This window comes from Primulina huaijiensis, chromosome 2, assembly GCF_012295235.1.
Source record: "Primulina huaijiensis isolate GDHJ02 chromosome 2, ASM1229523v2, whole genome shotgun sequence".
Taxonomy (NCBI): domain Eukaryota; kingdom Viridiplantae; phylum Streptophyta; class Magnoliopsida; order Lamiales; family Gesneriaceae; genus Primulina; species Primulina huaijiensis.
The window spans coordinates 2,435,221-2,459,839 of NC_133307.1; the positions used below are offsets into that span (position 1 = coordinate 2,435,221).

A 24,619-nucleotide genomic window follows, 5' to 3' on the forward strand; every position below is an offset into this window, starting at 1 on the left:
TTGCTTTGGTGTCTGCAATGATGAAAGGAATTTGCGTCTTTGTCTAGGATTTACNTTGGAAGTCATAAATCCCAAATATTTACTGACAGATTAAGAGCAATACAAACCTGAAAAATGAATCCGGTTCAGTGCAAAGGGACAGGTCAACCTCAATAACTGAGTTCATTGAACTCTCAGGAGCATAACATTTGGAAAGTCCGGCGGCGAGGTCTTCTCTCCCTGCACGATGGAGACCTAAAAATAAGAACGCATGAGGGCGCTGAAAATGCTCCTTCACAGGAGGCACATCTCTCATGGATTCCAATAGAGCATGAATTATCCGGGTCGTCTTATTAAATTCCACAAATTTGTAACAAAATTTTGAAAAATTATCCATATAATTGTGCTCAGCCANATTGGGAAGAAGAGTGCCAGCAACAAATGAGGATTCAGAAGATGGCTGAGCACAATTATATGGATAATTTTTCAAAATTTTGTTACAAATTTGTGGAATTTAATAAGACGACCCGGATAATTCATGCTCTATTGGAATCCATGAGAGATGTGCCTCCTGTGAAGGAGCATTTTCAGCGCCCTCATGCGTTCTTATTTTTAGGTCTCCATCGTGCAGGGAGAGAAGACCTCGCCGCCGGACTTTCCAAATGTTATGCTCCTGAGAGTTCAATGAACTCAGTTATTGAGGTTGACCTGTCCCTTTGCACTGAACCGGATTCATTTTTCAGGTTTGTATTGCTCTTAATCTGTCAGTAAATATTTGGGATTTATGACTTCCATCCATATGTATCTCCTTCGTTTCTTTTCCATGTCATATTTGTTTTTAGGTGCACTTGCAAAGGGAAACCTGGAGACTTATTTGTTGATGCAATGAGAGCGAGGTCAAGAAGTATTATTGTATTTTATGACTTTGAAATTGCTCACATTTCTGTATTCAGCAACATTCTCTCAATTCTTGACCATGGTTTTCTGAGTGACAACAAAGGCAATGATATTTATTTTCATAATTCGGTCATTATATTCGTCTCAAGATGTGGAAATAGAGAAATGATAAGTGCTCTCTTCAGAGTTCTTGATGATGATAGAATTGATGATACTACAGAGGTGAAAATTCTTGTTGTCGACTCATTCTTTTTTATTTTGTTTTTCTAGTATTCATGTGATGTGATCGTAAAAGTTAGTTTGCTCATCGAATTGACTTGGCCAATTTGGCAGGGATTGAGGTTTAGGACTGAGTTTCTAAACCGGCTGGACGAGATTGTGCTTTTCTTTCCTTTTAGACGTCAACAGTTTGATGTGGTGGAACGGTTGCCTGTGAGTGGTCTTCCTGCGGAGAGAAGAGATGAGTTCTCTATCATGATTCACAGATTATTTCACTCTGGAAAAGTAAGCATTTATTCTTTCGTTTTTTTATAAATAAAAATAAAAAAGAAAGTATTTGTTTGCTATCCCAACCTAATATTTCTCGTTTTTTTTTGTCTTATGTTAAAGATATTTTATAATCGCAAGATGGTCTCATCATCATTTCTGTGGCGGATGCTGACGAAACTTGAAGCAGGATAGTACGTGCTCGTGAAGGATTTCATGGTATATACCATGTTTTTTGTTAGAGGCAAGCTATTGGGATTCCTAAAACCTCTAATTCATGTCAACTCGTATCTTTTTGCTCTTTGTGAAATATTAGCATTGCTCGTAATACTTTGAAATAGTTACTTTGGATATTTGTTAATGAGTTGTAAGAAATCTTTTTTTATAATGAATATAGTATCATAGATTTGCTTGCGAATTTTTTTTTTTTTTTACAAATATCATCACGGCATGAACAAAATTTTGGAGTTGTGCCTGTTTTATGGTCGTTAACATAAAATCAAATATGTAAAATTATTAAATTTTTTGGAAATAATGAATTTGTGTGATTTTGTCCCTAAAGTGATTTTTTTTCCCCCTAAAGTGGTTCCAAGTTGTGTGGCATGTTATTTTGTTTTTTTAAAAAAACGTTACATACTAATAAAATTTTTGCATGCGTTATTTTAAACTAAGTAGGGATACCTCAATTTTTGAAGTGTCTTACTCAAGTTTGTAGTCCAATATATAAGCATTTATATTTGTCTCTAGACTAACGTGTTCATATTCGTGTAGTTTTATTTAATAATTTAATTTTAAAAGCTATAAGTATTATGAATACAATAATTTTTTTATTTTCTTTCATATCCGTATTCATACGCTTAGTATTTTCATTTGGCACTGTGCTTAAAAAATAAAAAATATTGAAAAACAAAGAATTTATAAAAGTGAAAATAGTTAGAAAAAAGATCGAGTTGATGTTCAAATGAGAGAAGTTTAATAACATGTCTCATATTTGGCATAAAGTATTTGTCCATCTTAAAAATCTAATCAGGTATCCACTTCATAAATAGGTTATTATAAATTTAAAAATAGAGTATCCATATTTAAATCATGGTAGTAGTTGTAAGGGTGTCACACTTAATGACATGGTTGACGCTAATGGATTTACGAACGCGGTGATTTTAACTTAAAAATTAGTTGTAATATGAGCCATTAAACAATCGATAAGAACACTTAAAATCTTAGTGTAATCAAACAAGTTTGAAAACTTGTTAATGTTGACAGGATTTCAATAGATATAACGTTTTTTACTTGAGAATTTAGTTAATGTATTTATGAATTTTGTAACATCGAGTTTTTAAGATATTTAAATATGAGGGTTAATTTAATTCATAAGATAGCTGAATAGATTACTACAACGAGGGAATAATAAAAGAAATCAAAGTATATGAATAGAAATTGTTTGGAACACGTATTAAGCGCGGGTCAGTAACATGTAAGCAAAATAAATTAACAGGAAGGTAGTTGATGTATTATGAGGAAAATAAAAAAGTAAATACACATAGTAACAAAGTGAAGAGCAGTTTTCATATATGTTTATTTGATCAAGCATAATCTAAAACTTATAATATGTTTATACACATGGACTACGACTAAGCATTTTCGATACTATAAGATTAATGTTTTATTATTTATTTAATGCACATGATTGTTTTGATGGAGCTCGTTAGTATTTAGGGTTGTCTCAATGTCTGTTGCTTAGTCTAGCAGGAGCAAGAGCTTTGATTCCATGTTAAGCTCTCTTTGTAAGATAATGACCCATGTTGGGTTGGAGTAAAATCTTCTTATTAGTTCTTCAACTTCTTCTTAAATCCACAGTCGATACATGTACAGTAAGGATTGTTTTCCATTGAATTTGGTTTGTATATTGAACATGTAGTTAGCAAATAATGGGTACTGAGAAATTATAACATAGCAAGTATGTTAAGCTTCGGATAAATAAGCATATAAGTATATATAAGGTAAGATAGAGGGTGCCAAGTGAATTTTCATATATTACATGAAATGTGTTGAGTCATAGGTAATTTATATAAATCTCGTGGTTGTTTTTTTAGATTGCAATAAAAGCATATTAGTCATATGTACCTGTTGATAGGCAGTAAATTTCAAGCTATAAATTTTTTCTCAGAAACCTAAGTCACCACAGCATTTGGTGATTTCTGACACCTGTGATGTTCAAAAAAAAGCTAATCATCATTTGTTTATGTCACATGTCAATGAAATGAACATTGTTATAAACAATATAGCTGTTTTGAAAATGTATGTATGTTTTCGTAATGAAAAGAATTCATACTCTTAGCTAATTTTAAAAATAACAATATATACTGGCTAACGACAAAATATATACAATATAACAAGTGTAAATATTCATTGTATCTATTTGATTATCTGTCATTTGAGTAGAAGATCAGATTTAGAATATTTTCGGTTTCATATAATTTTTTATCGAAAGAGTTTTTATATACTCGTCGTCTCATCCTATTTAATATTTTGTAATAGATACATATGTATATTTTGTTTTGTTGAATTTAATAAAAAGTGATCAATATTACATACATTCGTCAAGGTTATAAAATAATTGGATCGTCAGCATTTAGTTTGGTTTTTGACATTTTACAGTGGATGCTTTTGAAAATAAGAAAAGTGAATTTTTTTATATAAAAAAAATCATATATTGCTATAATTCTACACAACGGAAACAAGAAAAAAAAACCATAAATTTGTACTTCATTTTAAATTATTTGAAGTAAATTACTTGTTAGCCACAGTGATGTAAATATGGAGGGTTTATTTTTTTAAAAAAATAATAAATTTTAAAAACTGTTAAAATCATGTTTGATTTCATTGGTTAATGTTAGGGAAGCTCAAGAAATAATTCATTAAATGAAATCGATATTGCTTTGTATATATATGTATGTTATATAAAGAAGTCGAAAAATGAGATGCTACCGTTAAAACATTACATCAAGATTGCATCTAAATAGTGAACATCTCTGCACCGAATATTTCGTATTAATTGTCGATCAATTCCAGTTACCAAACCTTTGGCTCAACACTCAAAAACGTATTCTCTTACATATATATAACAATATAAATATAAATACAATAAAAAATATTATTTTTTTTATCTTGTATATTTGTCTTTTTGAAATTATGATAGTTTGTATTATCAAATTTTATTTTACATTATAAATATAAATACAATAAAAATTATTTTTTTGATCCTGTATATTTGTCTTTTTGAAATTATTTTTGAAATTATGATACTCTTTATTGTCAAATTTTATTTTAGTTTGCTCTATTGTTTTTTTTTTTTTTTTGTAATTTTAATTTTTTTTCAAGTTGACCCTGACGTGAAACCAATGCAATGATGATATGGCATTGACGTGTATGTGTCAAATCAGCAATCATGACGGACAAATAAATAAAATCGCTAAAAAAAAAAGTACAAGACTAAAACCAAAATTTAATAATATAGATGACCAAAATCGCATAATGAAAAAATTATGTGACCAAAAACCCATTTTTCTCTATAAATACACATACATAACAATAGAGACCCACAAACACCATATTTATTTAGAGTAGGATGGAATGGACTGTCACAAAATGTAAGGACCAAAATAATATAACGGTATATAAAATTTGTGGGAGGGCAAATAACTAAGGGTGGTGGTGGTGGTGCTTTCCCTCAGCCTTTTCTTGTTCATGTTTAGCTTCCTTCTTCTAGTGATGCTCGTGGAATGTGTAGCCACCGGCTCCCACCGCCACGTCGGTGGCAATCTCCTCCAGTATTTTGTGCTTGTGCTTGTGCTTGTGCTTGTGCTTGTGCTTGTTATCTGGGTCCTTAGGCCTGTTGCTTCTCATACTGATCATTTTCATGTAAATATGTCAAAATTAATATGACGATAATTGAATTTGTCAACATAATATAATTCGGTAAATGATGATTATTTGATTATCTATATATAATTGTATTTTGGGTGATGAAGCTGATGGGATTCCTAGACACTGGGTTTCACCGATTTGATCACAAAATGAACGATCCATTATCATTATCAAATTTCATTTAAAGAGAAAACCTAGGTGTATAAGAACATTTATCAAGTAATTTCTGACACTAAACAACGTAAATCTTCACAGATAATGTGATGAACAGGTTTAAGATACTTTTGGATAAAAGATTCATCAAGCGTTCTATGGTATCAATGGAAATCTTCGCTACTTTTGGATAAAAGACTCATCAAGCATTCTATGGTATCAATGGAAATCTTCGCTCGTATCATAGTTGTAACAACTTTTTAGATCATTATAAAGTTCAAAAGGGAGAAAATGGAATATCAATACTGCCATTAGATCATAGTTTTCAAAAAATAGTTACACAACATACCACTGCTGCTCACATATTGAACAAATATTATAAACATACCTTTCCATACTTCTGGCTTCTGGCTTGTAGGTGTAGGCAGCCGTCATGCTAAAAGCCACGAACTTCAGCCTGAAACCAGTTAGAAACTTAAGAGACAATATATGATGTCAAACTGAAAATAAGTATCATCCTTGATTGCTAAATATAGTGGGTTTTGCAAGAATTAACTTTCAAGAATATTAAATTAACCACATAAAAATAAAAATTTGAAATCAGCTAGTACGCGCATAAGAATATTCAAGGAGCTTACAGAGAGAACATCATTCTCTTCAAAAACACTACGCATATTGAGTTCATCAACTGCAGTTCTTTGTCTCTAAAAGCCAAATGCATGAAATCAAAAACAAGTAGAGAAGTAAGCATGAATGAGGGCTAACAAGCTGCAGCTGGTGGATTGAAACAAATTACGAGTAGAAATTGCACATGGATAGCGCGTGATAAACTCAACAGGAATCTTGTTTAGCCAACTATATTCAGAAGTTAATGCTTACTCCTAACAACGCAGCAAAAAGATGACACAGCTGCCAAAATAAACGACATCAACCATCAGTATCTTAGTCCTTTCATCACTCATCGCATATTGTTCACAATATTTAAAACCACAAGCACCAAAAGTACCTGGATGCCATCTGGCAGGTTCATTGACGAGTGCATCGACACATCATTAAGGGTTTAGATAAAACAACAGATTCATATCGTAAAGGAACTGGATATGGTAGACAATATACACTGTTAATGTCTATCCATGGTTCTTATAAAATATTAACAGTGCTCATTAAAATTGGGTTTAAATAATGTGGCGATCAAGAAGGAGACAAAAGGAAAAAAAAATTAACTCAATAACACGGCCGACTATGATATCAACAATTTCAGGCTTGTACCTACCACAAAATGAAACACACAGATAAGAATACAATTCTCGAGATCAAACTTTTCAGGTGAAAAACAACAACGAAACCTGGCTCTCGACGTCCTAACATAATTTATTGAAGAAATAGGTAGATGTATTAACTACTGGGGTAGTAATTGCGTCAGTAACAATACCACGACCCAATCTTTCACTTGGACTAATTAATGTAAACATAAAAAGAAAGTACAATCCGCGGTGATCAACAAAATCGAATCTACGAAATTCATCTTGGATTTGAACGTTCAACAAATAAAGCAAGAGAGTTCTTACAATGCCACAGAAACTTTGCTTGAATAATCAATATACCGAGAATTTCTTATAAATTATCAGGCATCGAAAAAACTGTTTTTCTTCCAAAAATGTTTCACAATAATCAAGGAAATAAAAATATGCTAGAAGAAACACACAAATGAGATTTCATAACGGTGAAGTCAAGTAAAGAAAACAGCGAAATCAAATAATATGTTGAATTAATTAAAACCATACCAGCATGAATCGCAATGCTACCATCCGAATTCAAAAAGGAAGCGTATTTGAAAAGAGGCAATACATCAAACCGTACATTTTCCCGATCAAAAGTAGTATTTTCAGCCACAACCACCTCGTCAATGCTGGTTCAACCGGCGCGGAGGCGGTCACAGCCGTAGCATCGACAGACTTAGCTGTCGGCTTGAAACCCAAGTCTCCCCGGTCGTTCGACCACGAAGCCTCCACGACCTGCACCACACCAATGTTGCTACAGTTCCGTCGCGCCTTGCTGCTCAGCTGCCTAACGAAATTTGGTGGGAGTTTCTAAATCATCGAGGAAAGCCCGTAGGCTGACACCGCGCCGTGGAGCATTGGAGGCTTGATTTTCCTGGCGGACGGTGCAGCAGTCCGCGTATAATCAAGATCGGAGCGGCACTCGAAGGCCAAAAACTACATTGCGCAGCTTGAAACTGTCGTTAGGACTCGAAATGGAAGGTCAGCCGATTATTGAATATCGAGCAGGAGACGCGATATTCGTCTCTCCTCTTAATATGTATAAAAGAGAAAATCGAAAGCTGTAACCGCTACACAAGCGTGGTTTTTTGACCGCACAAACTCCTGCTGTGTTGGAGAAAGAAATATAGGACACGCGTATTTTAGATGACCGAAAACCGTATCAAAAACTGTTCAATTTAAACTTATTCGCTCTTTCATAGACACCTCAATTCTTGCCCAGATTTATAGATTAATATATGAGTATTTATATTGTTTTTATAGAATAATTAATTATGTGTTTATATTTGTACAAGTCTTATTTAACAATGTAATTTTAAAAACTATATGTATTATGAGTGTATCAATTTTTATAAAAAAATTATAACAATATTCATACATTTATTATTTTAAATTGGCTTAACAAAATAAAAAAAATTGGGAAAACAAGGAATTTAAACAATCATAATGGAACTTTCCATCACCCTTTCCTATATATTCTCTCTTTTGATGAATTTTCTACTCTCACGACGAGAATCATCTTCTGGGCAACACCATATCCACCATTCTTGATTGCCTGAGGTTCCCCTTCGGGTTGAGGATCGTAAGTGTAGTAAATTCTTTGTTATTTGGAAACGAACAAGCGAATGAGAGACTTATAAACCACAGACGAATTTTTGCCCTAGGAAAAATACAAATTTCACAGCCATGAAAGATATTCCCATGATATCAAATTTCCTACCATATAAAAAAAATTTAAAGAATATCTCCTCTCATTTCAAGGGTTTCAACTCTTATCACCCCGAGAGCATTAGTGCATTGAATCAAAATTTTTTTTTCCTCAGATAAGATAATGTGTGGACAAAAAATTGGACAAATATCCCCCAAATTTTGTAGAGAGAATTACAAATGGAAAATTTATATAACTTGGTATAATTAAATAGTTTCTCACATGTTTAGCTAAAAACGTCTAACAGTTTAACATGCATTTCAATAACCGAATGCACCTTATAAATACCATCACATCACTTCACAATGTATGTTTAACCATCTAAACATTTCAATTATTTCCGCAATAGAAACTGAAGAATTTCTATCGAACAACAATAAAATTAATACCAAAGAAATATATATGAAAACCAATGTTTAATAACACGTCATACCATAATTCTAGAACTTCGAATGAAGCCCAAAGGCAAACAAGTTCAAGAACATTATATTTACCCGGAACCCCAAGATTTGTACTCGTTCGATGGTCAAACATGTAGATCAAATCAGACACCCAGTTAATGCCAATGGCGAGATATCACCACACAACTTTTACATTACACGGAGTACAAACACAAATTACACAAGCCGACACGTCTATAATTCATACACGACAGAGAAAATATGGACCTGATATATCTCACCGATTACGTATACAGAATACAAAATCATACACCTACATGGAGGACAAAAAATATATATATATCTACCAAGAAATACCAATCCAATGAAGAAAATAACAAACACTGATTCTACCCATCCGAGTATCATGTACAGAGGATGTCATTTGGAGACCATAACTCTTTCAGCGCCACAATCAAGGGTGACTTGTGGAATTCAATCAACCAAGTCTCTTCTTCTGAAAGCCACTCAAGAGTGCATACGAGAAGCAAAAAGCCTTCATCTGAGGAATGTAGATCCACCAGGAACTCTCCATATAGCATCACGCTATGTACAAATCACTGGAAATTCCAGGTATATTAACACAAGCCTGGAAGAAGTATAGGAAAGAAATCTGGAAGCATAATCTAAATCTAAGCAAGAGAACCTCGGTCATTAGCAACTTGAGGACGGCCTCTAGTGGGTGTAGGTGGTCTGTTAGCATTGAGTTCCTACGTCCACAAACAGACACCATATGAATATCGGCATATAACAGCTTGTTTAGTCAAACAAAAGACGAGATTCAGAAACAAGAAGTATGAGATAACTGAAGCACCTGCATCCACGTGTCTTCTATATGGTGTTCGGGAGAAGTCTCTGGAGATGAAATTGCAGGGGATAGTGGGTGAGTTAGTTTTGGAACAACAACTAAATCTCTGCCCAATACCAAGATAGCACCAGCATTATTTGCAGTACCTGGAGAAACAAACCAAAAAATAAACAAGTCAAACTTTAGTGGATAAAGTCGATGTATGAGCGAATATACATCCTATCATCATGTAAATCCATCAAAGCCTTTCAATACATTCCCAAGAATGTTGGTTTCTTGCAAATAGCTTGGTCTCCAGTTCGTATACCTAAGAGCAACACCCACAATACTTGGATTGAAAAACAATTAAATAAATGCTCCCAAAAAAAGAAAACAAGTACATAAACAGAGAATCCCCATCAAAACCTTAATTTTCATAAAAAAAAAACCAACACACTCAGAACAAATAAAATTTCGGGAAGTAATTCAAATTATTTTCAGCTTTAACGCACCCCACCAAATTCGATATAAATAAACTGGGGGATACAATTTGAAACTAACCATTTACTGCCTAAATATCATTCCATTTTTTCATAAAGTACACATCTTTAAATATTTGACAAACCCATAATTGATAAAACTAAAGCAAGATTAGCTTTTTTTTTAAGCAAGAAGATAAGTACCATATCAGAAGAAACTTACCTCGAACATCGACAAAAGCTGAGCGGTGGAGAGAAGAAAGCCGAAACCCAGCGCAGCCGCGGTGGAGAGGAAAAAGCGGAAACCCCAAACAGAAGCAGGAGAAAAACAACCCCGAGAAGCAAAGAACGGAGTAGACACGCTTTGTTGCCGGATCTTCTCTGTTGCGGTGGACAGAACCAAGGATTCAAAACAAAGGAAGAAGAGGAAAACGAAGAGGGAAGAAGGAAACAAATCGACTCTGTAACCTGTAACCTGCAGGTGTGTGTTGTTGTGAGAAGAGCCCATTGTATGTGATGTGGTGGAGGAACAGGCTCATGACACATGTTGAGGGTATTACCAGGTACCGGATCAAAACTGGCCAACTCGAGGGACTGCTCGCTTTAATTATAAGTAGATTCGTTACACATCTAGTCACCCCAAGAATCTTTCTTCTTCAATTGCTCCAAAACAATCAAAGCCATCCAAGAAACCGACGTGAAGGCAGGAGTCAATACAGTTCGAGCAGAAACTTAAGTTAACCAACTCCAACGCCTGATAAAGACAACTAACTGGCACAAACACTTGATTTGCGGTAGAGAGAAGAGCCGGTTGTTCCCGTTCTCTGATGTGGTGGAAGAAAAAGCACACGCCATGTGATATTGTCCCTGGGCTGTGGTGAGTGAAAGAAGACGGAAGGAAAGAGAGAATCGATTACGACATCTCTGACACAAACAACCTTCCTTTGACAACACATACTTTTTTTTGTTGGAGAGCTCAGCACAGTACACGTGTCTTTTTGGTGACCGACAATCGTACCAAAGCAGGCTCGTTTCAATTTTTTGTGCTTTCATATATGTAGATAAGTAGATTATAAATAAATTATTTTATAAATAATAAATTTTTGTGTCAAATATAACGAAGTTGAACTAATTTTTACTAAACATTAATGTTTGAAGTTATATTTTGTTTTGTTTTACAAATAGTAGTATTTGAGGAATATGTAAACTCGTGTATGTGATATGATTTTTTTGAAGTAAATATGTGATAAGCATTTTCATGAACGATAATATATGGAATTCAAAATTATGATATGTTTCTAAGAATAATAAGGCAAACTAACATAAGGAGGTTCTTGTCTTCATGACAAGCTTGCTTTTGTCCTGTTCTCTCCACAAGGTAGCTTTTTATTTGAGTTTGCAGTAAGCTTTTTATACATCTAGTTTAAGGGCCCCTCTAGTTTAACACAATATTATATTATTGTTATTGTGTAATTTAAATGTTTGAGGTGGAGATATCTCTTAAAATGTATGGATTTGAACATATGTTCGAAATTGATCATTTATAAGTTTTATTCCCATAAATTGTAATATTTGAAACAAGTAGATCTAATATAACTGCTACCTTTAGCGTATCGTGTCTATCGAATTGTTAGGATGCACCAGTAGCAGGTCGGCTTCATATAGCCACGCATGTATTTTATCCTTTTCCTGGGGCTAGGGCTTATTGGGATGACCACACTGAAATAATATGGATCAATTTTATTTTGAATCTTTTTGGCACAAGTAGTAGAGGTAGGCATTATCCACTCCAACAGTAGCAGATGTAAAATCAGAAAGGTAGGATTCTGATTGGCTTCCATTAGAGTTAGAGTGAGTGTCTCTATTGAAGTTCTAAGATTATCACTTTGGTCATTGTATTCCCGTTAGAGTTGGATTTATTTACCCGAAAAAACGGATCTCCCACACTTTGTAATTTCCCGTCAATAAATGTAAGTGACTTCTGTCAAATATGTTAGAATGGGGAAGAAGTCTATAAACGTTCTTACAGTGAGGAACCTGCAGAGAAAGTATAGTTTTACCCTGAACTTACTCCAAAGTTCGATTAATGCTCCGACACACAAAGCATTTATCAAAGTGTTTTTTATTGACAAGCAATAAGCTTGTTGTGCGTAGTGACAGTAATTCATTTTGAAATGTACAGTCCCAAAATCATTCCATTTGTTTAATACATGGAAGTATGATCCTCCAATCCCGCGGCTTTGTACTAGCAAATAATAAAAGTGTGAGGACTCAACATATGATGTTCCGTATAAGTTCATATAACATCAATTTGAATAACCTAATGGCGTACAAATTGCCTTGGATGGCAAAACCTGGCAGCTCTACAAGCAGGGGTTTATACCATCTATTTCTATTGAGAGGTTTTACATCTGTTTGTAATGGTATAAGCAACAAGCTTTTATGGATGGATACTTCCGTCTATAGGCCATTAACGAATAATTTCCGATCCCACATTATGATAGGATCGGTTGGGTGGTGAAAAAGTGTTTAGAAAAGGGGGTTGAATAAACACTTAACAATTTTCACAACCTTTTCAAATAATGAGTCAATTTAGTGACAAACTGAAGTCGAGAATCTTGTCAGTCAATATCAATCAGTTATCTAGTAAAAATGCGGAAATAAAATGAATGACAGATAGAATAAAAATTGAAATCAAGAGACACAAGATTTGTGGATGTTCAGAGATTTCAAACACTCCTACGTCACCCTCTCTATCTCGAAGATAGGATATTCACTAAAAGACTTTGATCTATACAAAGATTTGTACAAACCCACTTCAGTTTTGGACTTAACAATGCCAACTGAAACTCTTAGTTTCAATACTGTTTATAAGTACTCAACTGATCTGAAACTTCTTAGCACAACTGATCTTTATAAGATCGAATAATACAACAGTAAGTGTTTGTGCTTTTAGCTCAATGTATAGCCTTAAAAGCTCTTGATGTATATAGTAAGCGTGAGCTCTTTTTGAGAATAGGCTTGAACAAAAGATTTGTAGGGAGATTTCAGTGGAATGATAACTCTGTAACTGCATGTCTTCTATTCTCAGCTGCTCTTCTCAGCTATTTATAGGCTTTGCTTCGAACGGTAATAATGAATGCATTTTGAATATTTATATCCGTTGTTTACCACGTCAACATTCCTGTGACAGTCGTACACTATAGCATTTCTGAAATGCGGCGTTCCCACTACATATTGCAGTATGCTTTAGTACGGTTGTCGGTTGATAGCTTCATTCCTTAACTGATGACGTGTAAAGCTTTTTTATCAGTTCGACAAAGCCAATAAAATTAGCTGATTGCTTCTCAACTGATTGTAGAGTAACTGATCAGTTCCAACTGATCATCCAGTCGTCTACATAGTTCAATTAGCTTAGTTCAGTTCCGTTTGATTATCTACGCACTAATCTTCAGTTTGGTAACCAATAGTTTGCATATTATTTGTGGCGTCTACCGTTTTAAAAGTGCGGAAATATTTTTTTTAATAAAAGCTCTCATTTTGAAAATAAACATTTAGATAAATCGCATGCATACAATCCTACTTAAAAACATAATTTAAAAATTATCATAAGCAATTACCGATAAAAATATAGCGGAGTAAAAACGAGTAAAATCCTAACATCAAACAGTAAAATAAAACAACATATAATATACTCATATCCTCTCAGTAACATGAAATCATAAATGTGCGAAAAATCATAAGGTCCTCGGGTCGCATCGCCCACCAGGTCTGCTGACTCAGAGTTCAGCACCTCCAGTCCCCTCGACATTGAACTCACCTGCATCACACAAGCCTAGTGAGTCTAAGGACTCAACACACATGTACCATAAATAACAAATACCTATACATAGGACACAACAGTGAAAAATATCATACTCAACATATCTTTCATGAACTTTAAAAGTTTAATGTAAACGTGTCATATGAAATCGTGACGTGTCAAAACAGCTCATCGTTAATCATCATTCATCATTGCTGAATTCAATTCATTAGAGCTGACTATCGTACATCATCCTTTACGATGGATCCATCATACATAGAACCGCGGTACCCGGCGGCTGTCGGACATCAATCCCATCCACTGTGCCTAGGCCTCATCATCAGCATTTACATATACTTCAATAACTACAACTAATTCCCGTCATTCAAAACATTATCATTTTCATCACTTATAAACATCATGCACATATGCAATTTTCGTTAAATCCAAGCAGGCAACGTATATTTTCATTAAATCTTAAAATCAAGATCGTGAGGCATAAACATTTAAAATATAGTAAATTTGTGCTCAGGGCGCTGCCAGGACCAAAATCTCACCCCCGGTGCAAAATGATCATTTTGCCCTTGGAAACCCAAAATTTACTGTTTTACCCCTGGACCTCTAAAATTAACCCGAATCTTACCAAACTCCTTAAAATGTCTCAAAACATATTTAAAAGCATTCTTAGACGTAAACCTGAGCCCAATATCCAACTTAACCGATTCGTTTTAAAACTTGGACCGGGGTCCCAGTTTTAACCCGAATCGAACCGAAACTTCTCCAAAATTTTCGGGTCCAAGTTTTAACCCGAATCGAACCGAAACTTCTCCAAAATTTTCCCAACTTTTTACCACACCTAATACACACACATTCGGTCCTAAAACTTCAAAACTAACCCCTTCAACCTTCAAACAAGCCCCTGGACAGCAGCTGGAAAAATCCAGCGAGCCATCACCCAACCATTGCCGTGACCCTAACGAGCGCCTATTGTCCCTACGCCAAAACCGATGGTTCCATCCACCAACCAACCTTTCTTAGACCACTCTAGGACCCCTCTGCACCTACTGAAACCACTCTCTTAGCCCCATGCATGAAGCACAACTTGCATGTCAGAGGCTCACCCCAAACGCATGACACGCACCCAACCACTTCCTCACGTCCGATCGACGTTGAGACTTGTTCCAGCAACGGTCGAGCCTTTCTAGGCCGTGGCTCAGACTCACCAGGGTCTGTTCCATGGCTTGGATCTGCCCTTTCACCGCTGGTTATTGCCTCTCCCTCGATCTACTCACTTACGAAGCACACAAGGAAAACTCACTCGGCCCTCTTCCCATTTGTCATGGCTTCAACTCCCACCTTATCCCCTTAATTACTCACGTATCAGACCTCTAATGACAGCAGCCTTCAACACCCTTACAGCAAATCAAAGCAGCCGTGAGTAGGAAGAAAAAAAATGCAAGAGTTTGAACCAAAAATCGAAGCTTCTCCATGCTATGTGTTGGATCGAAATATCTATGCAAATAACACATATATCAGCAAGTATTTAGCATGTATGAAGCATAAATAAAAGTACATGGCATGTCTTGATGTAATAGACACGAGGAGATTGAAGAACGAGTGCCAGAAGAATTTCTTTTGCAATAAGGGTACCCACACCCACTCTCCAATGTGAGTGGGCTCACATGAGAGAGGGTGTGGGACGTTCATGTCAGTTTTTTAAAAAAAAAATTCGATAATTAGCGACGGTTTGTGATACACCGTCGCTATTGGCGACAGAGTTTAAACACCGTCGCTATTTGCGACGGATTTTAAAAAACCGTCGCTAAACGCGGGCCCCACACACATGATGAATATTGATTTAAATTTCAAATTTGTATGTTTTAAAAAAAATTCGAAAAATAAAATAAATTAAAAAATAATGTTAAATTAAAAACTAACGGTTGTTTTTGTTAAAAAATTAAATGATTTTACGTATTAAATATATAAAAACATATTATTATTAATATAAAATAATAATAATTCAAATTTCTTAAAAAATTTGAAAGTGAATATATTTAATTTAAAGTAAGAGTAAGATGAATGAGTGGACAGCGGGACCTACAAATAATGAGTGTGAATGTTAAAATAAATGTGGGAGAATAGATGTGTTAATGTAATGTGTATGTGGCATATGGACCCTACGATTTTTGATGAGGTGGTGGGTGTTGGATGTTCTAACAAGCTATGGCCGAAGGAACCTTAGTGTTTGCTGCTGGAAGATGATGAAAACGAGAGAGAATTATGATGAATGGAGAGGGTGTCGGCTGATAGTGGGGTTGAGATTAGGTTTAGTGGAGCCTAGCTAATTATTAAGTAGTTAATTAATAGGTAAAGGGCCCTACATGTCATTTAAAAGTTTAAAAAAAGAGTTTTTGGTCCAATAAGCTTAAAAGTAGGCCATAAAGTCCAAACAAAATCCCGAAAAATATTTCGTTTAGGTACGTTTTTGAAAATATTAGCCGAACCCTCAAAAAATTCTCCGATTCGATAAAATTTACGCATCGTTGAAAAATATGCTCTGACGGGTAAAAATACCCAACAAAGCCTATTTTTTGAAAAACATATTTAAAAAATCTTATATAAATTAATAAAATTTAATCATATAATAAAATAATTTTCCTGATAATTCTCTGGTATCCGTTCCTTGTTCGAGCGCGAAATGCAACTTAAAAATCTTTAATGCATGAACCTTTAAAATTTCATGAAATAAATTCTACCATGTAATAATTATGCATTAAATGCAAAAAAATAATTAAACACATAATTTAAATAAAAATCCTAGATTGCATGCATTCATATTACGTGAATTAAATTCCAGGACCTTACAACTCTCCCCCCTTTAAATAAAATTTCATCCTCGAAATTAAAACATACCGAATAACTCCGGGTAGCGACTCCTCATCTCGGTCTCGGTCTCCCACGTAGCCTCCTCCTCAGAATGATTCAGCCATTTGACCTTGACCATCTGGATCACCTTGTTCCGAAGTCTCTTCTCCTGTCTGTCCAAAATCTGAGTGGGTTTCTCCTCGAATGATAAGTGCGGTGTTAGTTGAAGTGGCTCGTAGTTAAGCACATGCGAAGGATTCGACATGTACTTACGCAGCATGGAGACGTGGAACACGTTATGAACTCCCGCCAGATTCGGTGGTAAAGCAACTCTGTATGCGAGTGTCATAACTCTCTCTAGGATCTCAAAAGGTCCGATGAATCTAGGGCTGAGCTTGCCCTTCTTCCCGAACCTCATTGCCCCTTTCATCGGTACGATCTTCACGAACACATGATCCCCTACTGCGAACTCAAGATCTCACTGTCTCTGATCAGCATAGCTCTTCTGATGGCTCTGCGCGGTCTTCATCATGTCGCTAAACCTGGCCACTAAATCCGCTGTCTGCCTGAAAATATCCAGACCCCATTCTGCATGCTCTCCTACCTCGTCCCAATAAACTGGCGACCTACACTTTCTCCCGTACAATGCCTCATATGGATCCATACCTAGCGATGCCTGATAACTGTTGTTGTACGTGAACTCCACAAGAGGTAACTTCGGCTCCCAGCTGTCCTGGAAGTCGATCATGCAAGTTCGGAGTAGGTCCTCCAGAATCTGAATCACCCTCTCTGACTGACCGTCTGTCTGAGGATGAAAAGCTGTACTGAAAAGTAGCTTCGTACCTAACGCCTGATGGAGACTATTCCAGAATGCAGACGTGAATCTCGGATCCCTGTCTGACACGATGGACATTGGAATCCCGTGCAGTCTGACTATTTCTCTGATGTACAGCTATGCGTACTGAGTCATGGTGAATGTCTTCCTGATCGGTAAGAAATGAGCTGACTTAGTGAGCCGATCAACAATCACCCAGATGACATTGAATCCTCCAGTAGTCCTCGGAAGTCCTGTCACAAAATCCATAGTATGTTCTCCCACTTTCACTCGGGAATAGGGAGTGGTCTCAACTTCTCTGCAGGTCTCTGATGCTCTGCCTTAACCTGCTGGCAAGTCAAACATTCGGAAACGAATCGTAGAATATCTCGCTTCATGCCCGGCCACCAATACAGAGTCTGTAGATCCTTATACATCTTCGTACTCCTTGGATGGATGGAGTACGGGGTGCTGTGGGCCTCACTCAAGATATCTGCTCGAAAAGAATCACTGTCAGGAACCCATAGGGGGTCCCTATATCTGACTATGCCGTCCACAACTGTATACAGTCTCTGACCCTTAGCCTCGTCCCTCTGTCTCCACTTCTGTAACTGCTCATTAGAATTCTGCCCTGTTCGGATTCTGTCTCTCAGAGTCGGCTGTACTGTCAGAGTAGAAAGATTCGGGTTCTTGCCCCTTGCATAACCTGCGAGCTCAAATCTCTGAATCTCAGCCTGTAGTGGTCTCTGCACTGACATATGAGCAATCACTGCGTGCTTTCTGCTCAACGCGTCTGCAACCACATTAGCCTTACTCGGATGGTAGCTAATGTCACAATCATAGTCCTTCACTAGCTCAAGCCATCTCTTCTTTCGCATATTCAGTTCCTTCTGTGTGAAGAAGTACTTTAGGCTCTTATGATCTGTAAATATCCTGCACTTTTCTCCATACAGATAGTGCCTCCAGATCTTCAGGGCGAATACGGCTGCTAACTCGAGGTCATGAATCGGATAATTCTTCTCATGGACCTTCAGCTGTCTGGACACGTAGGCTATCACTCTGTCCTGTTGTATCAAAACTGCGCCCAACCCAAGCTTCGATGCATCTGTATATATCACAAACTCTCCTTGCCTTGAGGGCATAGCTAGCACTGGTGCTGTGGTCAAGGCCTGCTTTAATCTGTCAAAACTCTCCTGACACTCCGATTCCGAGATAAACTTGGCGTTCTTCTTTGTCAAGGTGGTCATAGGCACCACAATGGAAGAAAAGCCCTGGATGAACTTCCTGTAATAGCCTGCCAATCTCAACAAACTACGGATCTCTGTCACGCTCTTCGGAACTGACCAATCTTTGACTGCCTCTACCTTGCTGAGGTCGACCTCTATGCCATCTTGTGATACAATGTGGCCCAAGAATGCCACCCTGTCAAGCCAGAACTCACACTTGCTGAACTTGGCATACAGTCGTCTGTCCTGTAGAGTCTGGAATACTGTCCTTAGATGCTGACCATTCTCCTCCCTGCTCTTCGAATAGATCAGAATATCGTCAATGAAGACTATGACAAACTGATCTAAATATGACTGAAACATGCGATTCATGAGATCCATGAAGATCGCTGGCACGTTTGTCAAACCGAAGGGCATCACCAAGAACTCATAGTGCCCGTAATGCGTCTGGAAGGCTGTTTTATGCACATTTGACTCCCTCACTTTCAGCTGATGATATCCGGATCGAAGGTCTATTTTGGAGAACACTGATGCTCCCTAAAGCTGATCAAATAAGTCTTCGATCCTCGGCAGCGGATACTTATTCTTAACTGTGACTCTGTTCAACTCTCGGTATTCAATACACAGTCGCATGCTACCATCCTTCTTCTTAACAAATAGCATTGGAGCGCTCCAAGGAGAAAAACTAGGGCGAATGAAACCCTTATCTAGCAAATCCTGAATCTGATCCTTGAGCTCCTTCATACCAGCAGGCGCTAAACGGTAGGGTGCCTTAGATATCGGCATTGTCCCGGGCAAAAGCTCAATAGAGAAATCCACCTCTCTGTCTGGTGGGATGCCTGAAACATCGTCAGGGAACACACTAGAGAACTCCCTGACCACATCCACATCCTCCAGTCTTTGACTGACTCGCTCTGTCACTGATACAATGCTGGCTAAGAATGCCTGGCAGCTTTTCTTGATAAGCTTCCTCGCACACATGCAGGAAATGACGTGCGACATCTGCTGATGTCTAGCTGCTTCGAAAACAAACGGCTTCCCACTGGGCGATCTGACATAAACTGACCTCTGTCAAAAATCTATGACTGCACCGTGAGAAGATAGCCAGTCCATACCCAATATGATGTCAAACTCGCGTAATGGTAGCACTATCAAATCTGCGTGCACCGCATACTTCTGTAATCGGAGCTCCAATCTCTTCACCATCTGAAAGGTGAACATCTGATCCCCGGATGGAATCGATACTCTGAACCCTGAACCCATCGCTAATGGTATGATTCCTAGTCGCTTCACGAAAGATTCGGATGTAAACGAGTGTGTAGCCCTTGAATCTAGCAGTGCATGCGTGGCTATACCTGAAATGTATATCCTCTCTACGACAAAACATATCATCAAATCTAATAGAGTTGAACTTAAGTGGTTTCTTATCGGCAATTAACCCAAAAATCCTCAAAAAAATCATTGAATTAACCCAAACATCATTCCCCAAATTTGAAATTCAACATCAGAAAAATCAAAAATTGCAAATTACCCCTTAAAGTTCAAAAATTGCAAATTGGTCCTTGAATTATTCGAAAATTACAACATGACCCTATTCTCATTTTTGAATAAAATCCCAAAATTTTTTGATAAATTTCGAAAATGCCACAAATAAATCATCAAACATTACAGGAGTTTCGAAAGTAGTTCTCAAAATCTCGGTTTTTAGCAATTAAGTCCTCAGATTATCAGTTAATACAATTGGGTCCTTAAGATTCTCAATCCAACAATCAAATTCCTAATCTCAACTAGGTAGAGCATGCATCCTAAATCTTTCTAAGTTATAATTCTCCAAGTAATTGTACAGTAAATTAAAAGCTTAAACAAATGGGTTACTAGTAATCAGTGCCGAGTCTGGCACTGCCTCGGCCTCCTCGATATGCATCACATAAGCCAGGCCAGTAGGGTCGGGGCCTTTGCTCTTTGGGTAGTCCGCTGCTTTGTGGCCTTCCTGTCCACAAATGAAGCACCTGTAGGTCCCCCATAAGCACTTGCCGATATGGAACTTGTTGCACTGCGGGCAAGGCTGCCTGTCATCTGGCTTAGGCGTTCATGGCGTCTGAGGAGGTCTCTGCTGTGGCCTCCTAAACTGCCCTTGGGGCTTCTGCTGCCCTCGCTGTCTCGGCGGCCCAATAAACTGTTTCTTCTGTGGCTAGAAACTGGACTGAGGCTAGTTCCGCTTCCGCTGCAGCTCAAAATTTATGTCTCGGAGCACCTGCTCCGCCTGGAAGGCACAGGAAGTGGCCTCATCGTAACTCGTCGGCCTCATCAACATCACATCCTGGTGAAGGGTAGGTCTCAGTCCATCCATGAAGTGCCGCAGCTTCTGTCCGGCATCCCTGACAATAAGAGGCACAAAGTGACAGCCCCGATCAAACTTGCGGATAAACTCCACCACAGATGAGTCCCCCTGGCGGAGACTCATAAATTCTCTCGTCAGGCGGCCCCCTGACGTCAGCTTAAAAGTACTTCCCATAAAATAGATGTCAGCTGAAAAGTACTTCTCGTAAAATAGCTCCTTGAATCTGTCCCAGGTAAGGGTAGCCACGTCCACAGCATGAGCGGCTCCCTCCCACCATAGTGACGCATCGTCTCTCAACATATAGATGGCGCACCTGGCCCGGTCGCCATCCCCCATCTGCAGATACTCAAAGTGTAGCTCCAGAGATCGGATCCATCCCTCTGCTATGAACGGATCAGTAGTGCCCCCGAACTCCTTCGGGTGGAGCCGACAGAACTGCTCAAAAACATCCACCTGAGGCCTAGGAGCTTGCTGAACCTGCTCCAGTAGCCTAGCCATACCCTCCAGAACTCGGGTAGCTGGGTCCCTTGGCGGTGGTGGTGGAGGTCCTCTGCCCCCTCTAGGAATCTCATCCTGCCTATCATTATTGGGATCACGTCTGGGAAGCATATCTGAATACAGTCCAATTTATAAATGTAACCCATCATGCAATTAATCGAGTTTTTTTTTGAAATAATAAACCTTAAATCGTAAAAGCAGTTAAACATGTGCAATAAATCATCGTAAGCATGAATCATGCAAACATGCAGGTGATAACAGTAAATCATTTTAAACATTTAAAACATAAAAGCTTACAGACTTGAGGCTTTTAAGAATGAGCTCCAGAAGCTGGCGACGGCACAACCCTATACAGGAACATTGCTCTGATACCAACTGCCGGCGTCTACAGTTTTAAAAGTGCGGAAATAGTTTTTTTTTTTAATAAAAGCTCTTATTTTGAAAATAAACATTTAGATAAATCGCAGGCATGCAATCTTACTTAAAAACATCATTTTAATATATTATCATAAGCAATTACCAATAAAAATATAGTGGAGTAAAAACGAGTAAAATCCTAACATCAAACAGTAAAATAAAAGCGTATAAAATACTCATATCTTCTCAATAACATGAAATCATAAATGTGCGGAAAATCATAAGGTCCTCGGGTCGCATCGCCCACCAGGTCTGCTGACTCAGAGTTCAGCACCTCCAGTTCCCTCGACATTGAACTCACCTGCATCACACACGTCTAGTGAGTCTAAAGACTCAACACACCTGTACCATAAATAAAAACTATCTATACATAGCACACAACAGTGAAAAATATCATACTCAACATATCTTTCATGAACTTTAAAAGTTTAAGGTAAACGTGTCATATGAAATCGTGACGTGTCAAAATAGCTCATTGTTAATCATCATTCATCATTCATCGTTCATCATTGGTGAATTCAGTTCATTAGAGGTGACTACCGTACATCATCATTTACGATGGTTCCATCATACATAGAACCACGGTACCCGACGAATGTCAGACATCAGTGACAGGATCACCCATCCACTGTGCCTAGGCCTCATCATCAGCATTTACATATACGTCTTAAACATTTACATATACTTTGATAGCCACAACTAATTTCCGTCATTCAAAATATGATCATTTTCATCACTTATAAACATCATGCACATATGCAATTTTCGTTAAATCCAAGCAGGCAACGTATATTTTCATTAAATCTTAAAATCAAGATCGTGATTATTAAGTAGTTAATTAATAGATAAGGGCCCTACATGTCATTTAAAAGTTTTAAAAAAGATTTTTAGGCTCAATAAGCTTAAAAGTAGGCCATTAAGTCCAAACACAATCCCGAAAAATATTTCTTTTAGGTACGTTTTTGAAAATATTAGCCGAACCCTCAAAAAGTCCCCTGATTCGATAAAATTTACGCGTCGCTGAAAAATATGCTCTAGCGGATAAAAATACCCAACAAAGCCTATTTCTTGAAAAACACATTTAAAACATCTTATATAAATTAATAAAATTTAATCAATTAATAAAATAATTTTCCTAATAATTTTCAGGTATCTGCTCTTCGTTCAAGCGCGAAATGCAACTTAAAAATATTTAATGCATGAAAAATTTCATGAAATAAATTCTACCATGCAATAATTATGCATAAAATGCAAAAATTAATTAAACACATAATTTAAATAAAAATTCTAGATTGCATGCATTCAGGTTACGTGAATTAAATTCCTGGACCTTACATTTTTAGATCAGTTTCTTTTAGTCTTCTTGATCAGTTGTTCAATATGTTTACGCTCAATTTGTCAAACTCCGAAATTAGGTTTTCAAAATTTTTTCCCTTTTTGGTGTTTGACAAAACTTAGAAAATATGAACTGATTAAACTGAATTTTTCGTAGATAAAATAATCTTATATTGACAACTCTTTCAATGTAAAGATTCGTACAAAGAATGAAATAATCTTCTACTGACTAAAAGATCTTCACAATCTGCCAAACTCTTCAATTGAATAAGAATATAGAGACTATCTTCTGACTGATCTGGATCAATTTATTTATTTGCTCTTTTATCAGCTGATTCTTGATCAGTCAGTTGATTAGGTCTCTTCTTGGATAGCTTCTGTTGTACTTCTTCTTCTTCTTCTTGTCAAACTTATCAACCCTGCTGATCAATATACCTACTGCTGATGTGACATTAGATATGGCATCCATTAACTGTTCTTGCATCAAATCCATTCTTTTTGTGACCACTGTCTGCAAAAATTCTATGCGATTTTTGAACATTTCTTGAGTCTGGAAATGTGTTTCTGCTGCTTTGATCTATTTGAAGAAACATGTCATTGACATCCTTTGTGACATGTTGTAGTTTCTTCATGGTAGTCTCCTTCATAGAATCAAGCTTCAAGGTGTGCAGCAGTTGTGTTGACTTGATATCAGAAATGGATGAAATCACATCGTGAAGGTTGGACTTAATTTCTTCTATCATTGATTCAGTAGCCGTTGGTATCTCAGGAGACATAGCTGCAGAGGGTTTTGGTTCCTGCTCCCTGTCTGCATTAAAGATTATCAAAGCCCTATCAGTTGATTCAGTCATAACATTAGCCATTTCTGAAACATCTTCTGTTAGTGCTTCATGTTGAAGTTCTGGAGGAGGAGTAAAAGTCTGAACAACAGTTGAGCTGGTAGGCTCTTCAGTTTGATTTTCAATTGATACTGTAGTCGGCTCTTCAGTTTGCACTTCTTTAGTTGGTTCCGAGTGCAACTGAGCCACTTCAGTTTCAGCTGGAACTGCCTGTTCAGTCGTGGCAGGCGACTGAATTAGTTTTTCAGTTTCTAGTAAAATAGCCTATGAGGCTGGTTGTTCAGTTACGCTCGGTTCTTCAACTGCTTCTGTAGTTAGAATATTCAGCTTAATATCAGTGGCAACT

The 24,619-nt window shown here is 37.1% G+C and overlaps 3 protein-coding genes across 11 annotated transcripts in view; 1 reads left to right on the forward strand and 2 right to left on the reverse strand.

Moving 5' to 3' along the window:
* The first annotated feature begins 400 nt into the window (after nt 1–400).
* LOC140963930 (uncharacterized) overlaps nt 401–24,619 on the forward strand; it is an 81,782-nt gene continuing 57,563 nt past the window's right edge. For 2 of the 3 annotated variants that reach the window (XM_073423418.1, XM_073423416.1), the window contains exons 1-4: nt 401–722; nt 822–1,098; nt 1,210–1,380; nt 1,486–1,581. In XM_073423418.1, the coding sequence (XP_073279519.1) occupies nt 421–722; nt 822–1,098; nt 1,210–1,380; nt 1,486–1,557 (822 nt within the window). In that variant the 5' untranslated portion in view covers nt 401–420 and the 3' untranslated portion in view covers nt 1,558–1,581. Of the gene's footprint in view, nt 723–821; nt 1,099–1,209; nt 1,381–1,485; nt 1,600–24,619 lie in introns of all 3 variants that reach the window. The other variant, XR_012172789.1, reaches the window with a different exon arrangement.
* On the reverse strand, nt 4,897–6,499 carry LOC140958916 (uncharacterized). 4 transcript variants are annotated; one of them, XM_073416532.1, is made up of 5 exons: nt 6,449–6,490; nt 6,239–6,323; nt 6,081–6,146; nt 5,831–5,899; nt 4,897–5,269 (listed from the first exon to the last, which is right to left on the reverse strand). In XM_073416532.1, exons 2-5 carry the CDS (start codon nt 6,253–6,255, stop codon nt 5,128–5,130), a joined length of 294 nt encoding a protein of 97 aa, XP_073272633.1. In that variant the 5' UTR covers nt 6,256–6,323; nt 6,449–6,490; the 3' UTR covers nt 4,897–5,127. The 4 variants fall into 4 exon arrangements, with proteins under 4 accessions (XP_073272633.1, XP_073272617.1, XP_073272641.1 ...); XM_073416516.1 differs by having other exon boundaries at nt 6,081–6,323; nt 6,449–6,499; XM_073416540.1 differs by lacking the exon at nt 6,239–6,323 and having other exon boundaries at nt 6,449–6,495.
* Nucleotides 9,007–11,019, reverse strand: LOC140963938 (uncharacterized). 4 transcript variants are annotated; one of them, XM_073423421.1, is made up of 5 exons: nt 10,612–11,019; nt 10,360–10,517; nt 9,685–9,824; nt 9,517–9,580; nt 9,007–9,430 (listed from the first exon to the last, which is right to left on the reverse strand). In XM_073423421.1, the coding sequence occupies exons 1-5, from the start codon at nt 10,680–10,682 to the stop codon at nt 9,417–9,419; spliced, it is 447 nt and encodes a 148-aa protein (XP_073279522.1). In that variant the 5' UTR covers nt 10,683–11,019; the 3' UTR covers nt 9,007–9,416. The 4 variants fall into 4 exon arrangements, 2 of the variants coding, with proteins under 2 accessions (XP_073279522.1, XP_073279527.1); XM_073423426.1 differs by having other exon boundaries at nt 10,605–11,019; XR_012172790.1 differs by lacking the exon at nt 10,612–11,019 and having other exon boundaries at nt 9,685–9,985; nt 10,360–10,598.

What these genes read in the sequence shown, in the direction of transcription:
- LOC140958916 (XM_073416516.1), bottom strand. Translation starts at nt 6,193, where the DNA reads ATGCTTACTTCTCTACTTGTTTTTGATTTCATGCATTTGGCTTTTAGA. An exon ending in AAGAGAATGATGTTCTCTCT is followed by an intron (nt 5,900 to 6,080) that starts GTAAGCTCCTTG and finishes AACTGGTTTCAG; the next exon opens with GCTGAAGTTCGTGGCTTTTA. An exon ending in GAAGCCAGAAGTATGGAAAG is followed by an intron (nt 5,270 to 5,830) that starts GTATGTTTATAA and finishes GAAAATGATCAG; the next exon opens with TATGAGAAGCAACAGGCCTA.
- LOC140963938 (XM_073423421.1), bottom strand. Translation starts at nt 10,682, where the DNA reads ATGTGTCATGAGCCTGTTCCTCCACCACATCACATACAATGGGCTCTT. An exon ending in ACAACAACACACACCTGCAG is followed by an intron (nt 10,518 to 10,611) that starts GTTACAGGTTAC and finishes CCACCGCAACAG; the next exon opens with AGAAGATCCGGCAACAAAGC. An exon ending in TAGAAGACACGTGGATGCAG is followed by an intron (nt 9,581 to 9,684) that starts GTGCTTCAGTTA and finishes TTGTGGACGTAG; the next exon opens with GAACTCAATGCTAACAGACC.